General features: G+C 52.5%; 1 protein-coding gene across 3 annotated transcripts in view; it reads left to right on the forward strand.

Moving 5' to 3' along the window:
• Positions 1–19,522, forward strand: part of DAB2IP (DAB2 interacting protein) — a 184,754-nt gene that overhangs the window by 19,222 nt on the left and 146,010 nt on the right. The window contains exon 1 of one of the 3 annotated variants that reach the window (XM_033122300.1): positions 3,158–3,332. The exons of 1 other annotated variant lie outside the window; for it this stretch is intronic. In XM_033122300.1, coding sequence (XP_032978191.1) covers positions 3,230–3,332 — 103 coding nt within the window. In that variant the 5' untranslated portion in view covers positions 3,158–3,229. Of the gene's footprint in view, positions 1–3,157; positions 3,333–4,460; positions 4,610–19,522 lie in introns of those variants that run through there. One more of the 3 variants, XM_033122305.1, reaches the window with a different exon arrangement.

The raw sequence follows: 19,522 nt of genomic DNA on the forward strand, positions 1-19,522 counted from the left end.
CAAAAAGGTTCCTTCCAGCCTCCCCTGTAAACGTCTTCCTCTTAGCCAATATTCACATAATTACTACCTGTTCCAAAAATGGGGCCATGCATTTTGCCTCTATTATCTCACTGAATCCTCATGAGAACCCCTTGCAACAAGCCCCAGTCACATCCTGGTTGTGCAGACACAGAAACTGAGGCACAGAAGGATACAGCGTGGCCCAGGGCACAGAGCTGGCAAGTGGCTCAGCCTGGATGTGAACCCCCGTCTCTCTGACCCCAAAGGTCACAGCACCTCCCAAGGACACTCAGTGAAGATCTGTATGTGAGATCGCTTTCCTTTTGAGAGTTTGGCATGACCCCTTTTATTATTGAGTATTTAGGTCCACTCACCCCTTTATTCATTCAACAAACCTTCTGGGGCCAGGCTTTATGCAGGTGGTGGGGCAGCAATAGTGGCTCAGACAAGGTGTATGACCTAGAGCAGCTCACAGTCTGCTCAGGGAGGAGACAGCTCCATAACCAGGTGCAACAATCCACAATGTGATAAGCACAGACAGTGGGGTGGGCGGCCACTGTGGTAACCCTCTGTCTGGGAGAGCCGGTGCAGAGCTCCTAGGGGCTTCCCACAGGCTGAAATGGCTGCCCTGGGTCATAATAGGAGACGCAGGCCCTTGCCTGGCAGAGACGAAGGACAGGAATGCCAGGAAAAATAAACAGTTTGTAGGAAGGCATGAAGGTATGACGGGGGGGGGGGAGGGGGGGTGCGCTTTGGAGAGCTGGCTGCATGGTGGTGCTCGGGTGTGGGAACCTCAGCTGGCTGGGACGAGGGTGTGAGACGGGAGCAGGACGCTCATGTTTACTGAGCACTCTCACCACGAGCCAGGGGCTTTGTGCTGAGCACATCACAGCCACTATGACCACATTATTAAAATAAGGAAACTGAAGTTCAAAAGCAGGACTGGATTTTATGTGGATTCTCATCATGCTTGTTCTGTCCCTTAAAAAAAAAGTTATGAAGAAAACATCTGCGTACCTACAGCCCAGGTCAAGAAATAAAACCTTACCAATATGACTGAAGCCCCTCCCATCATCCATTTGTAGCTCCCTCCCCCCAGAGAGAAACTCTTCCCTGAATGGTGTATTTATCTATCTATCATTCCTCTGAGTTTCTTTATACTTTTACCATGTATGTGCGTTCCTAGCATTATACGGCATCATTTTGTTTTGCACATTTTAAAAATCTATATGAATTATATATCATACTATTTGATTTTTCTGCAACTTGCTCCCCACCCCTGACTTACTAGTTCATAAGGAAGCTCTAGTGGTTTATTTTCACTGCAGTGTAGAATTTCACTGAGGGCTCCACAGTCTGTTCATGCATTCTTCCCTGATGGGCATTGAGGCTGTTCAGACTCTTTACTGTATTAAAACTGCTGCAATGAGCGAGAGGTTCTGTAGGCTGATCCCAGACGCCGAGTCTCTGGGTCGCTGGGGTGCATGCATCTGCGACACGTCTATGGTAGATGCTGTCAAATTGTTTTCCAGAGTAGTGGTACCCATTTCGCCTCCTGCCAGCAGTGTATGAGAGTTCTCTCAGCTATCCCTACCTCTTTGCTGGTCGCCAATCTCACAGGTATGAAACGGCTCTTTACTGGGGTTGTATTTTGCATTTCCCTTAGTCTGAGTGAGACAGTATCTTTTCATGCACTTATTGGTCATTCAGGTTTCCCCTTCTTCAAGTTATCTGTTCATATAGTTTGCCCAATTATCTCTTGTTTCTTTTGAAATTGATTTGTAGAAGATCTTTGTATATTTTGGATATTGTGTCCCCAATATCTTGCTTTGATAAACAAGGGCTTTATACTTTATTAAATGCATCGATATTTTTCTTAATAGCTTATGCCTAAAGACACAAAGGTCTTCAAGAAACCTTTCCATATTTTTAGCATGTAAGTCTTTAATCCACCTGGAATTGATTTTTTAATGCATGGAGTGAGGTAGGGATTCCACCTCAATTTTTTCCCAGTATGAACAGCCAATTGCTCTATAAATCACTGTTTGTAGTACAGTCCACCCTTTCCCCAGTGAACTGCAGCCTCACCTCTTGCCGCGTATCAGGTTTCCACACATGTGTGGGTCTATTTCTGCAGCCTCTATTCTAGTCCTTTGGCCTATCTGGCTGTCTATCTATCTATCTATCCTTGAGTTAATATCATACAGTCTCATTGTACCTTCTTAGGCCGTCAGAACCTCCTCTCCTGAATGAGAAGGGTCAGACAGAAGACCCATGTCTTATTCATCTTTTCATGCACTCTTTTCGTCATCACTCATTACATGAACATCCATGTCATGCTTTTATTTACAAAGACTTTCTCACACTCTGTCTCTTGGGCTTCTAATGCAGAAGAAGAAACTGAGTCACAGAAGTGCGATAACTTGCCGAGGTCACACAGCCAGAAAGTGTAAGATTAGGGGTTCTGCAGGATTTCAAAGCGACCCTTCTGCATCCATGCTATACTGCCCAGGCTGTACTTGATCCACCCACTCATCTGGGCTATGATTTTCACTCCTTCCTCCCTTATTTCAACCAGGAGCTCCTGAGTGATGTGTGCGTGTCAGCTTTTGTTGGTGCTAGGGCCTAGACTCCATGTCTGGGGACCTCTTCCCCGTGCTGGAGACCAGTAGGGAGGGTGGGACCTGCAGTGCGCATTTTGTGGGAAGTGGTTTGAGGCCTCGGGTCAGCAGGAAGAAGTCTGGTGGGGTTTCAGAGTCAATTTAAAGAGCCCCATGCTGGGCGTGCACTTGGGGCCCAGGCGCTGCCTTCAGAGAGGATGCTGGCTTCCCCCAGGAATTACAGGCGTCCTCCCGCCCTCCCGCCTCGCGAGGCAGGAATGCGAAGGATCAGCTTTCAGCAGAGCTGCGGCTGCTGTTCCGGGGAGCTCCAGGTGCAGGCCCTTCCCCAGCGGCCAAATTAACTGGTTCTGTCTGTCCAACTGGGAGAGCAGCTCTCGCTAAAAATAGCGCCCTGCCCAGTGCGAACTGAGCCCGCCGGGAGCCGGGGCCGCGATTGTGGGAGTCCGAGCCGCGACAGTCTAAGAAGCCCGGGGAGCCCCGCACGGCCCCACCCCGGGCCTGGCCCACGTCCCACCCCCGAGGCCGTGTCCGCAGGCACAGCGCTGTCTCCACAGGTGCCGCGAAGGGTGGCAGGTCCGCGGGCCGAGGCGCCGCCGAGGCCGTCCGGGATGGGAGCCGGCGGCCCTGCCTCCCGCGCGCTCGCCTGGGCCTCCCTGCCCCTGCTGGGGCCTCCCGCCGGCGCGCTCTGCGAGGACACAATTTGCTGCGGAGGTAAGGCCGGGCCGCCTGCGGGCGTGTCCATCGCTCTTCCCAGGCACTTGCTGGGGCCTCTTTCTCCTTCCCCACCCCAGGTCCGCAGCGGGGGGCGAGGTGGAGGAGACCCCAGGCATCCGCGCAGGGCTTGTGGAGAAGAGCCAGGTGTTCTCTGTACACTTACCTGTAGTTTGAAAAAGTTGCAGTCTCACCACCAGTGTCCGAGAAGTGATCACCTCCCTTTTCGCCTCAGTCTTCCTATCTGGAAAATGGGACAATAAAATCGTCAAGGTTTAATATTTGTTATGACCCCTAGAGAAGTTGGGGAACCCTTTAAAGCGGATCACAAGCATTCTGGAGACGTTTACTCCAACCCAGATGGAGTCCTCGAGAATTTATGTTAGTGGGAGGGTTAGAGGTGCCTTCCTTGTTACCCCCCATATCTCCCAAAACTCTGCACCTAGCATCAGTTCTCAGCCCCTGCTGTCAGAAATGGAGGCAGGGGCCCACAGCAAAGTTTAAGGGGTCAGCGGACTGTGAAAATCCTTGCAGGAGAGGACGATGTAGACTTGTTAGAGGGGTGAGCAAGGCAGAGTCTCGGTCCACTCCTCAGTCGCGTGCCCCGAGAGCCCCCAGGCGAAAGCCGGGCTATTATCTTTGAAATCCTCAGGGCCTGGTGAGGAGCGCAGTCCGGCTGGCACAGAGGCCCTGGGAGGGCTAGCTGAGACAGCCGATGCGCTGTACCCGGCCGGGCCGGGGCTTGGAGAGTGGGGGCGGAGGGGCGTGTGGCCTGGCCTAGATCGGGGGTGGAAGGGAGGGGGTGTGTGGCGCGTCCTAAGTCCTGAACCAAAGCGGGGGGGGGAGGGGGCGTGTGCCGGGAGCCGAGGGGGTCCGCCCTGCCGGTCCCGCCCCGCGGGGTTGCAGTACTGGGGTGGATTGGTCAAACAGGTGCGCCCCCGCCCCTCCCCTCCCGACCTCCGCTCTGTGCCGGCGGGGCGGGCGGAGCTGCGGTTGGCTGGGCCTGCGGATTGGCAGGGCTGGGCGGGCTGGGTGGCCAGAGAAGCCCGGGAGCTGGAGCACCCAGGCGCAGGAGGAGGCGCGGAGCTGGCCAGGGCGCACTCCTGCCCGGCCCGCCGCCTGCTTGGCCCGTTCTGCTGTGCTCCGCCTGGCTGGAGCTACGGAAACTTTCCTGCCACCTGGCGACCCCGCGATCCCACCACCTCGTGACCCTGGCCCTGGGCCGGCTCCGGCGCCTTTGGGATGGCAGCGCTGAGCGGCCCAGCTGGCGGGTAGAGGTAAGATCAAGATGAAGTGGGCCCGCGGGCTTGCAGCGGTCCCAGAGGGATCTCGGGTTGGAGAGGGTCTGGAGGGCCTGATAGGAGATATTGGGGGTACAGGACAGAGGAGTGGGCCGCGACTTTGCTTTACTCACACTTTCTACGTTACAACCCCTATGCCACAAGAATGTCTACCTGGTGCATTGACCCTTGAAACTTTCCTGTGAGCCCTGCCTGTATCTCTGGGTCCTTGGGGAAGAATCGCTGTGGGTGTTACAAGGAAGGCACACCTAGTGGGGACCCGCAGCCAGCTGAGGGTTGGGGGGGTATCTCTAGCTTCCCAACTCCAACGCTTCCAGTGGTTTCCCAAAACTTCAAATCCTCCCCAGCCCACTCTGAGGAGTTGGGGATTGGATAGCCACTCCTTTCTGCCCAGAGTCAGGCACCCCAGGGCACCCAGATTTGGGGTGTTGTTTTGTTAAACCCATTGCTACTCCTCAATTTTCGGGGAGAGGGCGGAGTCGAGTGAGGTCTCCTTTTGGTTTCCTGGGCTTCCTTGAACCCTGACCTCCATGAAAACACCTTGAGCTAAGCAGAATGGCAATAGGCACCATAGCCTTCCATCCAGGTCCCAATTCCCAGCCTAGTGGGAATGACTGTGGGAAAAGTTTTCTGGTTTCTGAATGGCCCATATTTTTGAGGTTTCTGGCCTGAGTCATATAGAAACTACGCTCCTGTTCCCTGCCCCCTTCTGCTATTTAGGGGGGAAATTAATTTTGACTTGAATTTAATTTTGACTGAGGGTGGATGAGCAGAGAGCTTGTCACCTCTGAGGATCATCATCTTTAACATGTCCCCTCAATGTCAAAGCCAAACTCCTTTCAATTTTTTCTTGACCTACAACAAAACACCTGAGAGTTAAAAACCAGACACCGGCTCTGGAGCCCAGAGAACCTGGGTTCAAATCTCAGCCCCACTGCTCACTTGTGTGTCCTTGCGCAGGTTTTCTACCCTCTCTGAGCTCAAAGGTCCCACCCCAGGGGGATCTAGTGAGGCTTTTGAGAGTAAGGCATGGAAGGCATCTGGCTCATAGGACAACAGCTTTGGGCTGCCAGTCTGCATCCTAGGGCGTGGACCCTCTTGCTGCCTGAGGGACCCAGCCCATTTGTGCCTCAGTTTCCCCTTTTGTCAAAAGTTGGTATGGACCTACCCCTCTCAACAAACCCTTTTGAGAAAAGTGCACAGATGCACACACCCTCCGAGGCATGATCTGTAGACCTGAGATTTAAGACAGCCCCCTCCGTCTCCCTCCTTGTCATGAACTATTCATGAGGCATAGGCTTTCTGTCTAAAACTGATCTCTCCTCATCCCTTTTGGATGCTTGGAAGTAAAGGTTCCCTGTAAGTATCAGGGAAATGCAAATGTACTGATTAACCAACATGACAGCGAAAGGGGCTGACCTGCAGAAACTGGCCCCAAGTCACCTTCAAGGTTATCCAGGCCACCCCCTCCCCAATCTTCCTTACCTGGTAAACAGCTATTTTTTTTTTTTTTTTTTTTGCTGGGATCCTCTAGTGACAGCCCACTAAGGCAGCTGGCTTCATGATTGGGCAACTCCACTTTGTTAAAAAAGTCTTCCTGTTTGGAGCGGAAATCTGTGTGCCTGTTACTTCTATCCACTGGTTGGTTCTAGTACAACCCTGCAGGCATCTCTTACTGGCTCAATTATCCACTGCAGTCCCCCAGTGCCTGGCATTCTGTTCCTCCCTTTAGGCATTTAACACACTGAACTGAGTTTCGCAATGATCGTAGCACCATTTATTGAGTGCTTATTATATGCCAGGTCCTGTGCTGAGGGCTTTACACATATTATTTCCTTGCATCCTTCAGACAACCCCATGAACTTATTTTCTTATCCTCATTTTGCATATGAAGAAATAGGTTTGGGGAAGTTAAGAGATTTACCCAAAGTCATATAACCTTTAAGGAGCTGGGGTACATCCTAAACCTAGTATCTGCCTTTAGAGCCCAAGTTTCTAATCGTTACTTTTATCCTGGGTTCCCATGGGGGTGTGCGTGTGTGTGTGTGTGTGTGTGTGTGTATGTATGATGTGTGCTGACGGTACTTTTATCACAATCACTTGGGCACTTGTTGAAATGTAGAATTCCTCTACTCCAGACCTAGGAATCTGCACTTTTTAAAACTGCCCAGGCCATTCTCAGGCACACCACAGTTTGAGAACCATAGCTCTAAAATCCTCCTAGGAATAGAATATAGGACGTGGGTTCCAAGAGATCTAAATTCAAGTCTTGGTTTCACTCTCTTGAGCTGGTTGCTTTTCCTTTCTGGGGCTTTCACCCAGTTATAAAATGGTCATGATGTTACAGCCACTGGTGGGGTGCTGCTGGAAGTCTCCTGGGTGGGTGGCAGGCACTATGGGGCAGCCGCTTGGAGGATAGAGGTGCCCAGGTGAGGCCTCCCCTGCCACAAGTGGATGTGCATGGCAGCAAACTGTGGCTCCTGGGGGGCCCTGCTCACTCCCCACTACTCAAGGCCTCTGACCTGTGCTTTCTAGAAGGATGGGTGCACTCTGGATGAGGCCCTTGTGCTCAGATTTCTCAGCCAGGGTAGTAGGGACTCAGGACAGGTGCAGGACCCCTCACACATCTCTTCCTCCTCCATGGTTCTGTGATGGCCTCTGACCTCTCAGATAGGAGGTGCTGTACCTCAATTTCTGGGGGAGGGGCCTGGGGTGGGTCTGCCATGTGTGCATCTGAGTTGTAAAATCCAGTAGAAACCTATCTTTCCTTCCCCCTGGAGGCTGCTCTGTTGGTCCGTGGGCAGCTCTGGGGAAAAGCGTGACCTGAGGCTGGCTGGGTGGGGCTGGCTGCTGGGAGGATGAGGGGAAAGGAGTCGCCTGCAGAGGCCTCCGTACCATCCCAATCCCGACCTCCTAGCTCTGCTGTGCAGAGCTCTTGTCCCACCTGGATCCTGTTTGCTCCTGCGGAGAGCGCAGACTTACCCAACACCCATTTTATGGAAGAAGTCACTGGAGTGCAGGAAGCTGCAGTGACATGTCCAAAGCTCTCATGTCAGTGTGCATGGAGATGGTGGCAAATTTCTAACTCGAACCAAGTTCCCTTGACAATAAGCATAGGCCTTTCTGCACCGCATGCCAACCTTACTGGTCCTCTGCCCCACCTGGCGTGGCTTTGGTGCCAGAGCCCTTGCCTGGAAGCTTGAAAACCAGGGTTCTGACTGGGCCACCCCTGGGCTATGTGATCCTTGGCAGGGCTGGTCGTCTCTTAAAACTTCAGTTTTCTTGTCTGTAAAGGGGAGTAGGGAAAGCGTTTAGTTAGATCGCTGAGATTCTTTCCGACGTTGACATTCACAGGGTGCCCTTTTTTCTGCATTTCTGGGGGTGGGGTCCATGATGGGCTCTGGGCGTGGGTGGGTTGTTGGGTTGGGTTGGAGGGTACTGCACTGGGGCTTGTTATAAAACCAGTCAGAAAGGTTTTGGGGGGGCTCAGTGTCCAGCAAGCTGAGGGAGCTTGGAGGTGGGCAGCAGGAGGCAGCCTAGGGTGGGGTGAGGTGGCTCGCCTCAGAATTACAGTATTTTGCCTTGTGAACACTGCAGGAGGTGACGGTGGAGATGACTGAGGGCTGTGGATGGGAGCGGAAGGGGAGCATGGGGTCTGAGATCAACCCAGCTGAGCCACCCTCTCAACCCAGAATACCCTTGTCTGAGAGACGAAGAGGGTGTGAAATAGATTTTTATCTCCCTCCTGAGCCACCATGTGTCTCTCCCCTGGGCGTCCCCAGCCTTTCTCAAGCCTGGCCCCTCCCAAATGGTGTCTGTGCTGGGATGGCGGTAACTTCTCCCTGGAGCCGAGCAGCTGGCCGAGGGGATCCAGTTGTCTGCTCTCCATGCCCAGGGCGGGCCCCCGGTAGCCTGGCCTCCTAAAGCAGGCCCTGTTAACCGCAGCCTCTGCCAGCCATCTGCCCTTAGTTTCCCCCTCCATCATGTCTCTTCTTCCCTCCCTGGGGGGTTGGCTCCCTGTTACGAACCCATGTTATCAAACCCATGTTCACTGGTTTGGCGATGAGGGCCCCATACGCACTTAACTTTCCTCCCTGCCTCCCTCTTCTCCCGCTACTCCTGTTCTCTGCCTGTGACTCCTGGATGCCCCTCTCCCTTGGCCACTGCTTCATCGCCCAAATTCTTCCTGCCCGTCTGGGTCTGGCACAAATGTCACTTCTACTTGGTCTCATCACCCTACTAAGGGTGAGCTGTCCCCCTGCATGGTCCTGGCCTGCCGCTCTTGTCAGCCACCTTGCCTTACAGTTCATCACTAGCTTCCCTGTCTCCAAAATGGGCTCTGAACTTCTAGAGGGCAAGGTCTTGGCCTTACCTCTCATCTCCATGCTCAAAAAGTGGGTGGGGCCAGGCAAGGGCCCCTCTTGGTCTAGGAATCCTGCAGGAGATGATTGTGGGGATAACTGGGGTTGTGGATGGGAGCTGAAGGGGAGCTCAGAAAGCCTTGTAGAGTGGGGCTGGCTTGTGACTGGGCTTGTTTTTTCTGCTCCTAACTCAGAGCATTTTTCCTATACCCTGCTTTCCAAGGCAAACAGGTGGGGGGTCCTCTGTGTGCACTCCAGGCCAGGCCGGCTCCAGGAGAGGGACGGACAGAGAGATGCCTTTGGTGTGAAAAAAGACTGTCCTGCCTCCTCTGGATCGCTCTTGATCTGCTTTAAAAAAAAAAATCTGTTACGGCTTTGTAACATCAAAGACAGAGCAGCCTGGAAGCAGCTCTGAAAAGAGCGCCGCGTCAGTTCCCGTCTGCAGGCTGAACTTCAGGGCCCAAATGAGCTAGCCCAAACCCCCCGGTTCCTTAGAATGCTTAAGAGAGTTTGCAAAGTACTTATGAAGGGTCTTGGGGGGTCACTGGGATGGTGTGGGGTCCCACAGATGTGGCCCCATCGGCACCCAGGGATCACATAACTTTCCTAGGGCTGCACAGTTATTTGTGGCCAGAATCTCCAGGGAAACTGTCTCTGAGTTCAGAGAGGGTCATTGAGTCCCAGAGGCCAAAAGAGAAAGAGCAAAAATGAGGACAAAGAATTTATGCTGAAATACAAAACATTTCTGTAAAACCTCTGGGTTTGTAAAGTGCTTTCACTCGAGGGCCTCGTTTAATGAAGTCCTTCTCTCAGTCCCCACGTGACTTTCTGCTGAGGAAACCCGGGGAAGTGGGCCTGAGCGAGGAGATGCTCGGCTCAGCTCACACAGCCGGAAAGAGGCCGCCCAGGACTTGCACTGGCTTCCCTTACTCCAGGTCCAGTGCTCATCACGCTCCATCAGGGCTCTGAGGGGGCAGGGCGCAATGGGGAGCCAGGAGGAGGCCCTCTGTGTTGATGGCCCCATTCTGAGTGAGGCTTTTTTTCTGTGAAAATCTTGTACTGGAGTCATTTTCCCCGCTCACATCATTTGATGAGCGTGAACTCAGGCAGTGGCAGGTAGGCGAGGTGGGACCAGGAAGAATGGGCAATGTCCTTATGAATTTAGTCAACACCCACACAGGTGGGCCAGGTGACCAGGTAGGAGCTCTCTGCCCTGAAGTAGGAAGCTACCGTCTCCCTGTGGGTTACAGTGACTGCTACTTATTAGAGACCCATCTTGAAGTAAGTTCCGAGGGTTGCTGGGGATGCTGGAGGAAAACGAATGAGACTGATGATGGATTGGCTTTACATTCAGATGCCACCCAAGTCCCTTGCACAGTTGGAGGCTGGCAGGGGCTCTTGGAGCCTCGTAGCCTTTGTTACTGACTGTCCCACTCGTTTTTGCTCTGTCAGTTTATCTGTCTCCACCCATGACTCTGCCCCTAGACTGGGCCTCCTAACACAGGTGCCTCATGGATGGCCCCTATGCTTGACCCTGCAGTAGGTCCCACCTCCACAGCGGGGGACACGCAGGAGTGTGAGGTAAACAAGTCAATGAATGAATGGCCCTTCTCAGCATCTTTGGTGACCCTGTCTGGCTGCTACCGGCTGGAGAATATGTGACAACTAGTCCAACCAGGAAATGGCTGTTTGACAGGGGCAGTGAGGACCCTGCCAGGCATAATGGAAGCTGGCTCTGGCCAGAGCAAGCCCTTGTAAGCCTTTCCCGGCAGAGGGAAAGCCATCAACGCTGGCGCTGCTTCCGAGAGGAGAGAATTCCCAAAAGTCTCTGCCAGCCCCCCTGATAGGGATCTCCAGGGTGTGTGACGGATTTGTTTCTGGCCAGGATGTGGGGAGTTAAAAATAGCCATCCCTAAGTTCGTGTCTCACTTGAGGCTGTGCAGAGCCCTGGGCTCCATTATCTCAGAGTGGCTCAGCAGCCGCTGACGTGGGTAGAAGTTGCACTGCCCACTTCATAAAGGAGCTCGTGGAAGCGTGTGTCCAGTTCCTCTCTTGAGGCTGTACCCAAAATTTGGTGGCAGGACCTAGGTCTGTTCCCCAGCCCCTACGTCTGCATTCTTCACTCTTGCGGAGAGCGTAATTCAAGTCTAAAGTTGACAGGTTACAGGAAAGGGGGTTGGCGGTTGGTTGAAACACAGGGGTAGATTATTAAGCAAAGCAGCAAGGACAGTGAGAGACTAAGGACTGAAGGATGGGTTAAGGCCCCAGGACACAAAGGATCACGAAGGGGTAGGGGAACAGCTAGAGGCTGTAAGCAGGAGGTGGGGAAGTGATGGAAGTGAAGCAGGAAAGTACCATCAGGACCTTCAATCGAGGACCTAAATGCCATAATAAAGAGAGTGAACATTAGGCTGTAGGCACTGGGGAGCCGTTGAGGATTCCAGAGCACAGTCGCTCCCTGCTTTATCACCCCAGTGCACTGCAATGGGGTGCCCTCCACCCCCACAGACCGGCTTTGCTACAGGTGTCATTTTATGGTGTTAGGTAGAGCATGTTTTTAAAAATCCTCAGAAGCTACCCCGTCCAACCACGCCTCTCCTTTGGGAACCCAGCACCACAGAAGAGGAAGGACCCCATTTTCTGCTGCCTCTGGGTTCTGGGAGGAGCCAGTTCTGGGCAAAGTCTATATCTGGGTTTCTTGGCTTTTTCTAGTTTTGAATCTAGGTTTTCCTGGTTGTCTGTCTATCTATCTTCCCCATTATGGGAGGAATTCAGTGGAAGGGAGGAGGCGGTGGCTAAGTTCTGGGGAAAGGCTCTTCTCCTCTTCTGGCCTGATTCACACTGAAGCCTTTGCAGGCTGCCCTAGTGCCTCCGACACTGGGCTCCTTGCCCCTGCCCAGCTCCTAGACCACCAGAATCGGTTTTCTCTTGCTCCCAGCTCCACCCATCTCCCATTAGGATCGCTGATCAGGCCCTGGCTCCTCCAGGCAGCTGGCACCAACCACTCCAGCAATACTGGCCTCCCCTTCTGCACATTTTAATGCCCGTTGTCCTCTAATCTATATCTTTATTAGCTCTTTGCTCCTTCCCCAGTAGCCCAGAGGCCCCTGGTGGGCAGGACGGGCTAAACCAGATCTGGGCTGGACAGACCATTGGAAATCTATAATCCACCCATTTTAGAGTTGGGTAGACAGAGGCCTGGGTTTGCCTAAAACTCACAAGAGGTTCATGGGAAAGCTGGGACTCGAACCCAGGTCTCCAGCTCCATCCTGGTCTTTGGCTACAGCACCACTCTGCTTTGGAACAGGGTCACTCTGTTCCTTTCTGGGCTCCAGGAGCAGGGCCTCCCAACTGTGTGAGAATCCCAGTGTTGCAGCCCTGGCTCCTCCTGGGGCTGGAAGCCAGCAGCGCCAAGCCTGCGGGTTCCCAGAGAGGTCTCTTGGCGTCGGCGGGCGTCGGCTTAGTCACAGCGATGAGATCACTACTCACCTCTGGATGGGGGAGGACGCCAAGGTTTGGGAACTTTCACTCTGAGGCACTTGTCGACTTTGTGTGTGTGTGTGTGTAAGAAAAACAAACCTGCTGGATGGGACTTTGTACTTGGCCTGTGTGCTGCAGGCCTGGGGAAGCTGCTGGGCCATGATAAGCCCCTGGGCGTTACCATCTCACAGATTCCCAGGAGAGTGGCTCTGTGTCGAGCAAGAGCTTGGACCAGGAGCCAGAACCTGGTGTTAGTGCCTGCTCTGCCTCGCACTGGCTCTGTGACCCTGAGCAAGGTGCACGCCCTCCCTGGGCTGTAATAACAACTGCTAGCAGCTCACATTTTTTGAGTACTTTCCATGGGTCAGGCACTGGGCTCAAGACTTTCTAAGAATTAGCCCATTTGAATCCCACACCAGACCTTCGAGGTCCTCTTATCATCTCCATTTTGCAGATGAGGAAACCGAGGCCCAGGGGAAGTGACTTGCCTAAGGTCACCCAGCTGGGAAGGGGCAGAGCTCAGAGTTTGAATGAAAGTCTTCCCCACTCCACAGCCCCAGGAGTCAGTCATTGCCTCCTCTGGCCTCAGCTGCTGGGCTAACTCCTGTGGAAGTATAAATACGGAGAAATGAGGTGTGATTAAGCAGGCCTCTGGTGAAGGAGGTTCTGGGTATAGAAAAGCCTGAATTAAAGAGACTTATAGGAACTACTTATTTCTCTTGTAAAGATGCGCAGTGACTCAAATTAGCCAAACCAAAAGGTTTTCAAGTATGGTTTTGAAGCGAGCTACAGTAATGCATAGAGAAAGGAGATAATAGAGGGAAATATTTCTTTAAGGTGCTTGAAGTTTACCTTTTGTGTGGCATTCACGTTCCCCTAGAGCAGGGGTGTCAAAACTGTGGACAGCGGGCCAACTGCAGTCCGCAATCCATTGTTACTTGGCCCGCAGCAAATTCCAAAAATATATTTAGTTTACTTAAATAAACCAGGTGAGGCAATACGTACTTCACCTCGAGTGAGTGGCCCGGCTGTTTGTGTATTTTACCGCATGTGGCCCTGGTGAAAAACGTTGAAAAAAGTTTGGACACCCCTGTACTAGAGCTTGTTTCTGTGGTCTAAGTCACAAAGGTGAGTGTTTGTTGAAGCAGGCCTGCCGGGTGAAGGTGGGGTGTGAGGTTCAGCGCCTCCCTCCTTCCTGAGAACTTCCGGGGTCCACCCTTAGGGAGAAAGCTTGCACAGTGTTTGTCAAGGCCATAGGGTGGTGTGTGGGGAAGGCAAGAAGTCAGAGGGCAGGGGCTTCCTGGAGGCAGTGGGGCTGGAGCCTGCCCCAGGAGGACAGCTGCCCAGGTTTCTGCAAACAGGACTGTAAAATCACTTCTCCCAATCTTGCCTGGTTGTCTATGGCAGCCCTGCAGCCAGGTCAGCTGGGAGGCTCCAGGCCTGGCAGTCAGGATGCTTGGGGGCGAGGGGGAGGTGTCTAGTCCCGCCTCAGTTTCCCCATTTAGACAGGAACATCCCTAGAGCCCCTTTATCTCTGGCATGCCTGTAGAGAGGGAACAGAGGGGTGTGGATGAGGAAACACTTTGAATTCAGAGGTGAGTCGTCACTTAGTTGTCACTTCCATGGTGTGCCCTCTGGCAAGTCATTTCACTGCCTGAGCTCAGTTTCCTCCTGTGTCAAATGAGGATAATAGTGACACCTACCTCATCGCGTTGTTTTGAGGCGTAAGTGAGGTAATGCATAGAAAGTGCTTATCACAGAGCTGGCACGGGGTCAGTGCCCATCATTATAAACGGCTGCCGGCACTGTTGTTTTTAGCTCGGGACACACCTCTCCACCCTCCCTTCTCCCCCCGACACTGGGTTCCTGTTGTTGACATCCTCCTCCCCAAGCAGGACAGGGATTTTAAGTATTTTTATCCTTGCTGGAATTTCTCTTTGTATTGTCTAGTTAATTACCTGATTGAATTAAGGCAAACAATTTCACTTCCTTTCCGCCCCACCGCCCCCTCCCCTGAGCAAGAGCAGGAAGTGGCCCGGTGCTTTCTTTACTGTGATTGAGATGATTATTGAAATATTTGGTGAGGACGAGGCCTCCCTCGCCTGGAGCCGTCTGCTCCCTCTTAGAATAGCTCCACAGGCCCCATAAATCAAGCAGTGGGCCACGTGCTTGGGAAGCATAAATCTTGTGGAGGATATTGATGGGTTTGGCCACATGTCTGTCGGTGCCAACTTGCTGTTTTGGCACGTTCCTGTCCGTTCCAGGAGGGGGTGGTTGAAGACTCCTTTAACATATTTGGAACGAATGATTTCTGTCTGTCCTGGGGGCGTAGCGGCCGACGGAGTGTGAATCAATCCCCGGTGCGGGGAGAAGGCTTCGCATGGCGAGGAGTCTCAGCTCTTCTCCACGCCTTGATGGCGTTGCTGGCCAGGGAAGCGCAGTGGTTAAGGCCATGGTTCTCACGTTGATATGCTGGGAGCTGCCAATCCCTGCCCTGCCACTCAGTCGCTGTGCAAAGAACGCAGCCACTTAACGTGTCCTTGGCCCTAACACGAGGGCTACAAAGGCACCTGTGTCCTAGGAGTGTTGTAGGAATTGGGATTTGCACAGTGCCAGCACATGGTAAGTACTCCTACAAGTAAGCCATTATTTTTGCTCAGGGATCTTTAAAAAACCCTCATCTTCTTCTTTTCCCCAAGACCCTCCCAGCCTAACTGTGTAGCCTCACGAACTTTTCTCCACTAACAACCAGGACCAGCATGCCCAGGGTGCTCCCGCCTGGCTCCTGCATGGGCAGTCCTCTCTCTGTGTGGTATGTCCCCTACGCTGTCTTTGCCCCTCCTTTTTCCTTCAGAATTATTTCAAGCACTGTACCGTCCATAAAGTTTTCCTGTAGCCCCCAATCGTCCCCTTTAAATGCCTTTACATTCTTGTTATGCCGCATGTCTGTAGCCATTGTCGGCCCAAATATGTTCCATGCAATGGCAGTCTGGTGAGCAGCGTTGTAGAAAAGGAGTCTTGGAAAAGGCTGCATACTTTGTGCCCCTTTGTATAGTACCAATCCACACAAGCAATTTTAAAGGCTCTGAGAAGTCCTGCAGTAAAGAAACATGCTGAACTTTGTTTACCCCAGAACTCTCCAAACCTCTGACCATGGGATACTTTATTCTTGGAATACCTATTGACAAGGCTTTGTGACATTCTTGGGGATGAGGCATTGTGACATCTACTTAATATTTTGATGCTATCTCCCATTTTACATCAAGGAAACCAAGGCTCGGAGGGCTCAGTAACTGGACCCTGGTAAACCTGTGTGCCCCTCCATCACCTCCTGGATCCATCGACAGGTCCTTTATGTGGATACCCGAGGCCAGGTGACGAGGAAGGGCTGGGAGTGACAGCCAAGGAACTGCTCTCAAAGAGCTTTTGGCCTATGAGGATATGAGATGGACACGTGGAATAGAGAGATTAGCTGCCAGTCTGTGTGCCTGAGCCTACGTGCAACAAGAGCCCTGTCTGTATCCCCGCCAAGGAAAGACATGAGCGTCAAATGTCCTCTGAGAACCCAGCACTGTCCCCAGGGCCACCTGTTTCCTACCCTGATCCCCGTGGATTCCTGTCACCCTTCTGTAGGTTAGTGCTGCAGGGGTACAGCCAAGGAAGGAGAGAGAAGGCAGCAAGGAAGAGAAGAGCATTCTGCTTAGCAATGCACAATCTTCCGTTCCTTTCTGGGGGAAAATGCTCTCTTTTAAGATTCCTCTTTTATTATCTGAAATTCTCAAGGGAGCAATTACCTGACGGTGGGAATTATCTGCTGTCTTTATTCTAGCGCCTGTCTGCCTGAGTTCCTTCTTGGAGTAATTGATTTTGGTAATTCAGAACTGAATGCTGTTTTAAGAGCAAGTGCTGGTGCAGAGGCAGAGGGATGCCCACAGAGGCACCTTCCAAGGTGTTGGCAGCCAACGGCACTGCTGGTGCTGGTGATGGTGGGGGTGGGGCAGTGACTGAATTAATGTCTTTCTTACCTTTGAATTTTCTCCCTCTTGGCTTGAAGGTGCGTGGGTTGCATGGGAACTTGCCTGTCTCTGTAACTGGGGCAGGTTTGCTGTAGGAAATGAAAAGCTGAAAGGGAGGCGTCAGGTCTGATGGGTTTGGTCACCCCTCGCCACAGGCAGGTCAGTCCTGGGCATTGGGCCCCAGCCCGCCCCTGACCCTGGCCCTCTCCCTCTGGCCTCCCAGAGCGCCAGGGAGGCAGCGGTGACTCCTTGAGGGAGAGCAGCTGCTGCCAATCGGCCTGACCTTTCCTCTGGCTCTGGACCCTGCCACCTGGAACTCCTCTGTCCCCTGGGAGGAAGGGCAGGGTAGGGTGTCTGGCTTAATGGGGATGTGGACAACAACATGAAGGGAGGACCTCAGCATGGGGAGGCCCGATGACACTGGAAGGTTGATCTACTCAGTGGATAAAAAGGCAGTGTGGGGGATTTCCTCCGCCAAATGCCCCTCCCCCAGCAAATGCTCAGAGAAGGCCCAATTTCAAATGAGTGAATGCTCTGGACATGGGAGGAAAAGCTTGGACTAGAACGTTCCTCAGGTGTCTCTCATCTGGAGTTTGTCTGGAGGAGGCAACATGGTGCAGTGGAGTCTGTCTTCGCCTCACTGCCTCCAGCCCTCCCTCTCCAGACCCAAGGGGCACAGGTTTGGGTCTGCCCCAGAGGCGGCCTATCCTTTGTCTGATGACCACCCATCCCTGTGACGCCTGGACATTGGACTCCTTTCCACAAACTTTTGTCTGGGTGTCATGTAGCATTTTCATCCCCATTTTACAGATGAGGAAGTTGAGGCCCAGGGTGATCTGTCCAAGTTCCCACCTCATATCTAGTTTCCTGACTTCTGGTCCAGGACCTCGGTGGGCTCTAGTGGAGGATTGGGAGATCATCAGCTGCCCGGTAGAGGAAGGGGGCCACTCAGGGGCGGGGGTGCTTTTTCTGGTTCCATCACAGCTCTTAACTGGAGCTGGTACTCTGACTGCTTACTTGAGTCTGTGCCTAACCACCTCCTAAACTGGGAAGCTCCTGAAAGACAGGGACACTTTGTCACCTTTGGATCACCCCTCAGTACCCAAATCAGTACTTACACGGGGGTTAGCCGGGTAGAAGAGGCAAAAATACCCCCTCAAGCTGGCCAAAGCTAAAAGGATTTTATGGTATCACGTATCTAAAGAAACTAGGAGGCCAATAAGTTAGTTAGAATATATCTGTCTCTCTTCCCACTCCCTCCAATTCTAAGCTCTGTTTCTCCACTGAACTGGGAGTGGGGAAAGGGGTTTCCTAGGAATATTGGGGTGCTGGCACCAGAACAAGGGGAAGCAAACACAGGTAAAAACAACAAAAGACCCATACACACATGATATCCGGGTCACAAGTGGTTGGTAAATTCAATGTATTTCTCTAGAAACATTTTTCTCCACAGGAGGAATTTACACTGGAGGCACAGCACCCAGGTGGCACGCACATTGTCTCCTGTAGGCAAAACAAAGCAGACACTGGGCACTGAGAAGGATCTGAAGTCACAGCTTGGCCCAGCAGAAATATGTGCTTAGTGATATGTGCCTGAGCCTTGGTTCCAGGCGTGGTGGGGGTGTGTAATACTATCCCACAGAACTGATGGATAAATTATAATGTTGTGGGATGTGATGAAGGGGTGAGATTATTGGAGGGTGTGTCTTCTGGTTCTCTGAGGCTCCAGGGAGGCCTTCTTGTCCTTTGACTATGTAATCGGGAGCTGCACAGCCCCTGACTAGAGCGGTACGTTTTTACTGAGTGCCTACCACGTGTCAGACTGACTCCGATCTAGAGTCAACACATATTTATTGAGTGGCTGCCATGTGCTAGGCACTGTTTTGGTGCAGATGGAGAACTGGTATGATTTCAGGAGCTTCTGTAAACTAACTCTGGTGTTGGAAATTCCACTGTTAGTGATTGATTCCTTTGGCTTAGACGTTGCCCTTTCTAGTTTAGGTGTTAGGTCCCAAGGTCCGGAATGGGAATCTTCGTTCATCTTTAAGTCCTCCTGGTTATTATTTGGAAATGTTTTATTGTTGCTATTATTTGGAAATGTGGAATTAGAGGAGTTAAACAGGGCACCAGGATACAGCATTGGGCTGGTGGTGGAAGTCAGGGTTTGCGTATCATGTCATTGGGCCTGTCCCACCCAGAGTGCTAAATTTAGCAATAGTCAAAACTTGTAGTCATCGAATCCCTTTTAGCTGTCATTGTTTTCCAAGTTTGGATCCTAAAGGCAAAACAAGAACTAAAGGTCCTTACAGGCTCGGGCCCCCTTCTACAGCCTTCCAGATCCTTCCGTTCAGATGGGCGGCTCCCACTCCGCTGCCTGGGGTCAACGACTAGAGGAACTTGCCAGAACCAACCTCCACTCTTCCCAGCTGGAAGCATAGTTGTCTGCTTCTACCTGTTCACCTTCTGGCTCCTAGGAATCCCTTCCCTGTTGAAAATACGGGCCACTGACTGGCCAGCAAACGCTGTCCTTCCCCTCACTCCACATAAGTAATAAAAGTATGTGTGGCCTCTGAAGTTCCACTGGGTTCAGGACCAGACTTGACTAGCTGACGACTAAGCCACTCTTTGCTGACCTTCCCATCTGTAAAATGGGATCACAGTGCTCACCCCAGTGGATTTTGGAGGAGTTGGTGAAGTAGATGATACAGATCAGGTCTCTACAGGCCTGGCATGTAAAAGGAACTCAACAGATGGGATCTTTGTTGATTATAGTATCGTTACTGCTCAGGGCCTCCACTAGCATGTCCAGGGTGGGCTCCAGCTCTCCAATATCCTGACTCTTGCCTTCCGAGACTCCATACCCTCTTGGCCCCTTGCATGCTTCTCTGTGGATGCCTCCTGTTCTCCAAGGGTCTGCCCCGGGTGCCTCCTCTTCTCACCTACTGGCTCTCACCTGGGAGCCCCATTCATGCCCAAGGTGTCAATGACCCCTGAGCCTGGACTACTTCCAACTCCGATTACTCCTGGCCCTC

The sequence above is a fragment of the Rhinolophus ferrumequinum genome, chromosome 12, assembly GCF_004115265.2.
Source record: "Rhinolophus ferrumequinum isolate MPI-CBG mRhiFer1 chromosome 12, mRhiFer1_v1.p, whole genome shotgun sequence".
In the NCBI taxonomy this organism is placed as follows: domain Eukaryota; kingdom Metazoa; phylum Chordata; class Mammalia; order Chiroptera; family Rhinolophidae; genus Rhinolophus; species Rhinolophus ferrumequinum.